This window comes from Bidens hawaiensis, unplaced genomic scaffold (assembly GCF_021521415.1).
Source record: "Bidens hawaiensis isolate Kalapana, Puna unplaced genomic scaffold, B.hawaiensis_p1.1 tig00031239_1, whole genome shotgun sequence".
NCBI lineage: Eukaryota > Viridiplantae > Streptophyta > Magnoliopsida > Asterales > Asteraceae > Bidens > Bidens hawaiensis.
This window is the reverse complement of record NW_027495270.1, coordinates 24,877-35,110: the sequence shown is the minus strand read 5'-3', so window position 1 is coordinate 35,110 and position 10,234 is coordinate 24,877. Positions and strand designations below refer to the sequence as shown.

At 38.3% G+C, this 10,234-nt stretch overlaps 1 protein-coding gene across 1 annotated transcript; it reads left to right on the top strand.

Annotated features, from left to right (window-relative positions):
- The first annotated feature begins 786 nt into the window (after nt 1-786).
- Nucleotides 787-3,455, top strand: LOC143581904 (26S proteasome regulatory subunit 7 homolog A-like). The gene is made up of 10 exons (XM_077064586.1): nt 787-1,003; nt 1,161-1,242; nt 1,574-1,665; nt 1,755-1,832; nt 1,918-1,979; nt 2,074-2,218; nt 2,299-2,517; nt 2,605-2,786; nt 2,880-3,055; nt 3,151-3,455. Exons 1-10 carry the CDS (start codon nt 917-919, stop codon nt 3,306-3,308), a joined length of 1,281 nt encoding a protein of 426 aa, XP_076920701.1. The 5' UTR covers nt 787-916; the 3' UTR covers nt 3,309-3,455.
- The last annotated feature ends 6,779 nt before the right edge of the window (nt 3,456-10,234 follow it).

Sequence of the window (10,234 nt, the reverse complement as noted above, 5' to 3'; positions counted from 1 at the left end):
TTCTCTGGGTTAATATTAATGGAAAACGTATTCTCTCATTTTGTATGAAAAGGTTACACGTCTGATAAAAAGTTTCTAGGCTTGTTTAAATTACACATACTCTACTGCTAAAATCACCACGCCCGCATTTCACGCGATTTAAACTAACAATCACTTGGCTCCCCTTGACATGAAGCCATCTCTTTTTAGGCCTCGTGCAAACTGTGTGTGCTTTATGGCTAGAGGTTATATGCCTGTCTCAAATTTTAAAGATGATCAATAAGGAAGATCATATACGACTATGAATTTATAGCTAGAGACTATATGCCTGTCTCAAATTTTATCATGGTGTAATAAAAGGAAAGAGATGTGAATAGATGCGTTGACAGGTGTATGCTTTTATCATAACCATATTTATACTTCTACAATCCAACCTCTTATCATATTATCACTTCTACAGCACAACCTCTGATTATCAGCATATTAACACTTCTATAACTCAACCTCTCATCATTAACATTAACATTTCTATAGCCCAATTTGTCTTCATCAAAACATTAACACTTCAATATAATTCAACGTTTCAAAGTTAAAAACTTAATAAAATTACTTAAAATATATAATATATAATAACAATATTTGTAAATTTTAAACTTTGAAAATTAAAATTTTAATTTAATCTTTTAAACTTAAAAGTTAAAACCCCTTATTTTTCTCAAAATTAATATTAAAATTAAAATTTTCAATATATTTTTAAAATTTAACACTTAAAACCTCCTTATTATTATTTTTATTATATATACCCCCACACATCTTCATAAATCCCATCACTTTATTTCTTTCTTTCATCTTGGTTTGCTCTTCAAGAAACCTTTCTTTCTTTCTTCTTCTTCTTCTCCGGCAATAATAATAATATTATTATTATTATCAATCAACGATGCCTACCGACATTGAAGACGAGATCAGAGACGAGAAGAACCCTCCGCCTCTAGATGAAGACGATATTGCTCTCCTCAAAACCTACGTAAGAAACAATACAAAACCCCCAATTTTTTATTTAAAAAAAACCCCCTAATTTCTTGATTCGTTTAATTATCACTCAATTCGTTAGATTTCATACCTGTTTGTTGATTATTATTGGTTAATTGATGCTAATTTGTGTCCGATTTGGTTTTTGTTAGGGTTTGGGCCCTTATTCTACTAGCATCAAGAAAGCTGAAAAAGATGTCAAGGATATGGCTAAGAGGATCAATGATTTGTGTGGTATGTTTGCTTTTTATTATTATTATTATTTATTATTATTATTATTATTATTATAATAATAATAATAATTATTATTATTATCATAACTGTTTGTTTTTGGTTAGGTTTTGTGATGTAAATTAATTGTTTGATTGTTTGGAGTTTAGATTAGTAATTTGATAGTTGTTTATTCATGCTGTTTCAGTGTTTATCTGATTATTGTGAATGCAAACGTTACCATTAGATGTGGTTTGAGGCATATTTTTGCACACTTGGGGATATTGTTAGTCAAAGATGGGATTTTTGTTACTGGACTGGAGATTTATGAATTTATCTTTGTTAACTTTGGTAGGTATTAAGGAATCCGACACTGGTTTAGCTGCACCGAGCCAGTGGGATCTTGTTTCGGATAAACAGATGATGCAAGAGGAGCAGCCTCTTCAGGTTTGTAGTTGAATATTACTTTCTTGTAAAAATAGAAACCATTTTTATTTGTTTCTTGTTAACATATGTTGTCGTGTTTATGCGAGAAGGTGGCTAGATGCACAAAGATTATCAATCCGAACACTGAAGATGCGAAATATGTCATTAACGTCAAGCAAATTGCAAAGGTATATCATATTTCAGACTCTGGCTAGGTTTTGTTATATCTCGACAAAGTTGAATGGTGTTTTAATTTTTTTTATGAATTTACAGTTTGTTGTCGGGCTGGGTGACAAAGTTTCTCCTACTGATATTGAAGAAGGCATGCGTGTCGGGTAGGTTTCAGTGTTTTATATTTCTATTTTTAACTTTTTTTTTGCTTTTTCAAAGAAGTAAACTTTAATATTGTTACTCCATTTTTCATTGCAGTGTTGATCGAAATAAGTATCAGATTCAGATTCCGTTGCCGCCCAAGATTGATCCTAGTGTGACCATGATGACAGTGGAGGAAAAGCCAGATGTTACATATAATGATGTTGGTGGATGTAAAGAACAGATTGAGAAGATGAGAGAGGTGTGTACTGTGTAACAATTGCTGCTTTTATTTAAGAAGTTGAACTTTTATTTATTATCTTTTGTTCTATGCGAGTGCAGGTTGTTGAGCTACCTATGCTCCATCCCGAGAAATTTGTTCAACTGGGAATAGATCCACCCAAAGGTGTTCTCTGCTATGGCCCACCTGGGACTGGCAAAACACTTTTAGCCAGAGCGGTTGCTAACCGTACCGATGCGTGCTTTATTCGTGTGATTGGAAGTGAATTGGTTCAGAAGTATGTTGGTGAGGGTGCCCGCATGGTTCGTGAGCTATTTCAGGTTCGACCATCAAATTTGAATTATGTTATTATTATTGATCATGAGTGTAACTTATGATGATAAATAACTAACTCTTAATTATAACAGATGGCACGGTCAAAGAAGGCTTGCATTGTTTTCTTTGATGAGGTGGATGCAATTGGTGGTGCACGTTTTGACGATGGTGCTGGTGGTGATAATGAGGTTCAACGGACCATGCTTGAAATTGTGAATCAACTTGACGGTTTTGATGCTCGTGGTAATATTAAGGTTCTGATGGCAACAAATAGGTATGTTTATGCAATAATATTTTAGGGTTAACAAATGATTTTTAAAATTTTGCAAAAGCTAATTTGATTACCTGTTCAATTGTTTTGTTCCAGACCCGATACTCTGGACCCGGCACTGCTACGACCTGGAAGATTAGATAGAAAGGTGGAGTTTGGGTTACCTGATATGGAGAGCAGGACACAGATATTCAAGATTCATACACGAACAATGAACTGTGAACGGGACATTCGTTTTGAACTGTTGGCGCGTCTTTGCCCTAACTCTACTGGTAGCATCTCTTATTAATCATATTTCATTATTAGATAAAAATTATATAATTAAGTGGTTATGAAGATTATAATGACATTAATTGTGAATATGCAGGTGCGGATATACGAAGTGTGTGCACAGAGGCGGGGATGTATGCAATCAGAGCCCGTAGGAAGACGGTGACTGAAAAAGACTTTCTTGATGCAGTCAACAAGGTTATCAAGGGCTACCAGAAGTTCAGTGCTACTCCTAAATACATGGTTTATAACTGATGTGTTTAGTGTTTGTTGGAATTTGTTTTTAGCTTTGCATAATTTGGAAGAACTTAATTTTATGTATTTGTGTACCAACTTTTATTGACGATGCTTATATATTGTTGTTTCTTGAGGACATAATTTTGTTTTCTTAAAATTCTGTGGATGTTTGTGTTTTGACAAGTTTTTGGTCAAATTTGGATTTAATGACAACGGTTGATTTAATGACCATAAGAAAGTTGCAAGTACCTTATTTCCATAGTTAAGTCCTTGGTTTACTGTTTCCAATTTTAATGTAATGAACTTTATAAAAAAAACCGAAAAGACCTATTTTGTTGCAACAACCCACATCAGTTTAGATCTTATTGTGTGGAGGAGACTATTGATAATCGTATCTGGGATGATGTGTTAAGTAACGAAGGCTTTTGATGATTCATAGGATAAGGATTATCTTATGGCATGTGACAATACAAAAGAGCTTGATGCTATGATTAGGTTGACTCGTGACTTAGGGATGGATTTTGAGGGCATGGAAGATCTTGTTCGCAAGACTATAGATTAAGAGTAGTTTAAAACCCTACGTTGATCTTGTGTATTTCGTTTTTTAATAGTTTGATTTTTCTATTGGCATTTTGGTTTTGTTGGTTGTTTGCCTTGGGGTTTTTGCTAGTTTTCCGCTAGTTCTTTTTATGAAATTTGACGTTAAAAAAAGTTGAGTACGATAAATAGATTTTAATTTATTTTAGTGTGCTTAATCTTTGTTACTACCTCGTTGTTGAATCGGACATTGGGGTCATGTTAATTGGAATCTTGCTTTTCTCAAGTTTGAGATGGAGCTACAATATGAAAGTAACCTCTTAAAAGGGGTCTCTGAAGTCCACTCGGAGAAAGCTATTTTGAAAGAGTCTACTCGGAATGAGAAAAAGGTTTACTCTTATACCAGTGTAGGTTCCCTGGATGGATCTACACGAGATATCTCGATCTACGTAGGTGCGGAATCCCTGCGTAGGTCGTTACGAGCGTAGAATACTAATCGATAAAACACACGATACGAATAAACGAACACACGTTATATTATAACCGAAACACGTGATGTAATATCACTGATTACAGAGAACTCTCGAATACACGTCTGACGACTTACAATTCCCGAACTGAACGAACTAGATGAACAACCTTAACCTAAGCCGTAACCTAGGTATATATTCACGACAACTTCGCCTGATATGTTCAGGCGAAGTTGTTGCTAACTTCGCTTGTCTAACAAGTTCGCCTATTACAGCGAACTTGTTAGTAACTTCGCCTAACACAATAAATACATAATAAACATTACAAACTCGATTACAGACACACGACTATGAACTACTGACATTATGCACCAACAGACTCCCCCTTGGCAGTAGCTTCATATCTTAACTTTTAAGCACTTGTCTTGTAATCTTCATGCATGCACTCCCTCTCTTACACAGACCGTGACTACTCGCTGATATTTCCTCGCTTCGTCTTTCCAAGCAGGAATATAGAATATCTTCTTCTCGTTTAACACCTGCAGATCAGCTTTAGATAAATTAACAAGATGCATCGGATCATACACTCTTAGCACTTCTTGTTCGTATTCGTCTTCCATCACGGCTTCAGCAGTCTGGCAATCCACATACCACCATTTAAGATCTTTCAGCACATCTTGAGGCATAGTCTTCATTGGAACCTCTTTCAAACACCGAATCGGCTTATATTTCATCACCATCCAAGATTTGCCATCTGCTCTCATTCCTCTTTCAGTATCTTCAACTAATTTCCCTTTCTGTGGCTTTAACAATTCAAACTTTTTCTCTTTAATACTTTCTTTCCACACGATCTTCCCAATAACTCTGGCCATATTATCATCACTTCTATTAATCAACCCCAGTCTGGCCAAATCCTTTACCTCACACTCAGGTAAGGTATTTAGAGATCTCAACGTTCTCTTGAAATATTGGATCCCATCATATCTTTTAATCACAAACACCTTCAACTGTTCATCATATAACCAACAGATAATACCTTTCTTCGATTCAGCATAGCCTTTGATATTATAACCCTTCTTGAACATTGCAGGAACAGCAGGCTTCTTCGTTTTAACAAACCAATGAGCATAGCCTTCCTTCCATCTAGGCTGCTCCTCCCATTCAGTTTCATCACCTACTGTATCTTTATCCATATCTGACTTTTCAACTGTTGGAAGCTCGTGTTCAACATTCTCTTCAACTATCTCACCTTCTTCAATATCATCTTCAATCACAATCTGTTCACCAATCTTTTCAATCTCTTCGACTGGCAATATATCATCATCACATGTAAATTCATCATCCAACTCCTCATCATCTAACTCCTTCAACGCATCAATGACATCATCTTCCATCTCCACATCACCAACAACCACCACATCGTCACCTGCACCTGTTGACTCCCCCTGAGCTGTGGAAGTCCCAAGAGCTTGAGTAGTTCTTGGCAACTCACCACCTGCACCTTTCGATACATTGGGATCATCGTCTCTATCATTTCTTCTCTTTGTCCTCAACTCGTCGCCTTTACAGGTCGTCTCCCCCTGAGATGCCAAGAACTCCTTCATAGCATCTATAATTTTTCCATGTTCAATCAGTAGGGACGACTGCAGCTGATTCTCTGTTACTAGGCGCTGAATAGCCTGGGTCTGAATAAGGTTTATCCTTGATTGCTCAGCCACGACCCGTTCAAGTGCCGCTATTCTTTCCGAGTCTGATAAGGTTGCATCGAAATCGAACCTCATATGTGATAAATCTTGAGTGTACTGAGGTGGGATTTCAAATGTAACCGGGACATCAGAAATAGTTGTGGACGTAACCGCAGGTGGTATCGTGACCGACAACCCTGCAGTGTGAACCACTGTCGACTCAATAACCTGTGCAACAACCTCCGACGGAGTAAGCGTTGGAGGTGGCAACGATACAATATCTGGAGTCGTCAGCTGGAGTTTGATGGATGGGAAGCCAAAAGATGATGTTGTAGCCACCACGGGTACATCCGTGGCGCTTGAACTTGTAAATGGAAGTGAAGAAGGAATAAGAGTCATACCGGACAAGGCGGGTGGAGCAAAACGTACTATCCTTGAAGTCTCTCCAGCTCCTGAACCCATACCTGCCCGTTCTCTTCTAGATCTGCGAATCAACTGCTGAACTTCTTCTTCATAGTCTGCCTCAATATCATCATCAGCAGTTCTCTTCCTTTTCCCAAACGTTCTTTCTTGTGTCACCCTGCGTAGGTCGTTACGAGCGTAGAATACTAATCGATAAAACACACGATACGAATAAACGAACACACGTTATATTATAACCGAAACACGTGATGTAATATCACTGATTACAGAGAACTCTCGAATACACGTCTGACGACTTACAATTCCCGAACTGAACGAACTAGATGAACAACCTTAACCCAAGCCGTAACCTAGGTATATATTCACGACAACTTCGCCTGATATGTTCAGGCGAAGTTGTTGCTAACTTCGCTTGTCTAACAAGTTCGCCTATTACAGCGAACTTGTTAGTAACTTCGCCTAACACAATAAATACATAATAAACATTACAGACTCGATTACAGACACACGACTATGAACTACTGACATTATGCACCAACAACCAGGTATGGTTTGGGCCAGGCACAATGGGTCGGACCACATCCGGCCTGAGGCCCAAACATTGGGCCCAATCAAGACAAACCCTAGAATCCTAGATAAACCTAAATATGTAAATTGTATATTGATTGTGTATATCTAAGATTAAAGATACAATACAATAATCTTTAGTACATTAATGTACAAAAATAACTATATTCACGAAATTGATCCATGAAATCACATCACAAGATCCCGAAATCGTTAATATATATCCAATTAATCATCGATTCACCTCACCGAAAATAACAGATTTAGATCGTTAATTGATCATTTTTTTTACTTTTCTTCATGAAAACCGATTTGAGCGTATTATGGATTTCTTGAGCGTTTTTTGTATTTTTGCTTTGAGCGTTTTGTTTTTGGCTTGAGCGTAATTCGCGTACGTTTTTGTACGCTAAGGATTATTGTACGATAACTTAACCCGTGACGCTTATGTATAGAGAGTAATATTACATGTAGATACCTTCTAGATATGATAAATATATAACTAGTATGATATATTATTTCCGCAAGCTAAGGATAAGAACAACATGTAGCTTGAACGTAAAGAGAATTTTGTCTTATGTTTTTTGACGAGATCCAACGGTTGGTGGAGGCAACGGTGGATCGTTGTTGGAACAATATTGGTTGTTTCTACTACCAAACCCTGATAAGAGCAGCCTAATAGGGTCCCAACGGCTTGTGGTGCCAGCTAGAGTTTCATAAAGTAATTTGTTTATGCTTTTAAACCAAGAGTAATTTGTTTAGGCTATGGTGTTTATGGTTGTGGCTAGGGCTTCCAACGATTATTATGAGCGGTGACATTTAGGGTTGTTAATGCAGTATTTGGTGTCTTTCGTTGTTCGAATAGGCTAGCAGTAGTTTAGGATTGCATGTGTATGTAACATGGTTCATACGCTTTCTATGTTAAGCGTATGAGTGCATTCACCTAGACTTTGTGTCATAGCCTAGTTGTGGCATATGACTGCCCATTTGCCAAGCTTAGGTGCCCATACGTCTAGTGTTTGGCATATGAAGGCTATTCGTAGCCTAGAAAGCCCATACGCTCAAGGTGTGAGCATATGGGAAGACATTCGCCTGGTTGATTACCCCATACGCCTAAGATGTCAGTGTATGTGTTATGCCTATAAATACGCTTATTCCCAAGTGAATGGTAGAGGATCCGACCTTTACTCACACTGTTGATATCGTTATGCTTGTGACATCTGCCCCGATCCGACCCGACCCAGGTACCCGTTTCTCTGACCCGATCTCTTTCTTTTATGATTTAGTATTTATTTATACTTATATTTCACTTTTAATAATAATAATATATTTTCCTTCCCGCCTCTTTCTCTCTCTTTCTTTCCGCCGTCCCGTCCCTCTTCTTCTCTCTTTCCGCCTTCTTTTCCCTCTTGTCGCCGTCCCGCCCTTACGCCTTGTTTCCCTCTTTTCTTCCAACTCTTTGCTTGTCCTTTGTTCCTTCCCGCCTAAGGTTGTCTGCGCAGCTCCACGCGCCAGACTCCTTACAAGGAAGCCTGCGTGAAGACCAGTTGTTCCTGCGTTACGTGAGGCGAACTGTTCTCGCAGCGCGCTAAGAATTGTAGTTCTTCTCGCAGCGCGCTACGAACGGTAGTTCTTCCCGCGACGCGCTAAGAATTGTAGTTCTCGCAGCGCGCTAAGAATGGTAGTTCTTCCCGCGACGCGCTAAGAATTGTAGTTCTTCTCGCAGCGCGCTAAGAATGGTAGTTCTTCCCGCGGCGCGCTAAGGATAATAGTCCTTCCCGCGGCGCGCTAAGGATTGTTCTGTCTGCCTTCGCCCTCGCGCGTGCGCTCAAGCCTTCTCGCGCTATGTCTTGAGTCTTTTCTTCTGTTTAATCTAGCCGTTTGCTTTTGTGATGTCTTATCTTTTGAGCCGTTGACCTAATCTGCTTTATGTCTGAAAAGTTACTTTCGGCGCAGCATGCGCACCAACCCCATTGGTTGACAGAAAAAGTGACTGACATTATCTTTGGAGATCTGCTTTTTCCATGCTTGACCAGTACCTTTATCTGGCCCGCCCATGCCTGTTTACTGTTCCCTGTCAGCTTTCTCTTGTCCCCTGCAGCTGCCATATCTTTTGATATCTTTTGCTTTTGGAATCTTTTACTTTTTGGAGATCTTTTCCCCTTTTCTAGGGATTGTGTTCCCTAGGGTTTCCCTATAAATAATAATGTTAATTTCCTAACACTACACACACAAAGCACTTAAACTCTCCTGTTCTCTCTTGCTCCTTGCTCTCTCTGCCGTCCTCCTCTCTGCCTCCGTCTTCCTCCCTGTTCTGCCCTGCTTTTCCGGTAATATATATTATATATAATGATTTACTTATTAATTATGCTAACTTATATCAAGACTTAAAACAAATCATTAAAACAATAATCTTATTTATAGGTTAACTTGTGCTTGTTTAAAGTTGGTTCTTGCTTTATCTTACACCGCATCGTTTATCAAGTGAGTAATCTCGTACCTAATCCCTTTTTGCTTTTAATGTTTTGGGATGTTCATGTGTTCATACAAACTTAGTCTTAAACTGTTTATGAACTTTAGTCGCGCAGTATCCCATGTGTTGAGGACGTAGACTTGGCTGTTTATTTGTATGTGTGGATCATTAACCGTCTTGTCGGTCTATTCCGCAGTTCTCATGGTACCATTAGATGAACACGGGAGAACTATCGTTTATGATTTTCTCTTTTGTTTACACTTGCACAGTATTTCTTGTTTGTGAGCTCAATTGTGAGCACTGGCAGTCTATGAATCTTAGAGTTGGTCCCGATCGGATTACACCCTTGTTGAAAACCAGACATACACATGTTGCGCGCAGATTTATTGTTATCTATGTATTGTATTAAACTTGATTTCTCACCAACACGCAAGTGTTTGACGTTTATTTTAACACATGTTCAGGTTTGCTGTAGCTATATTTGGAGCTTGTGGACACGTAGGACGTTTTTACTTTTGGACCTAGATTAAAATGTATCAAGACAAGTTATTGTTGTTCGAATATTTTGCCTTATAATATATTGAGTTATGTTGCTTTATGTTATCTTGTGTTTACTTTGCGCGTGCGCGAATGAATATATTTATTAAATATTGACACCCAAATAGTGTCACGAGTAATGAAACAATATGTGGCGCCCCGATGTATAATCCGCCTTTGGTCGGGGTGTTACAGATTGGTATCAGAGCACGTTGACTTTAGGATAGGTGGTTAGACGTAACGGCCTAGAATACC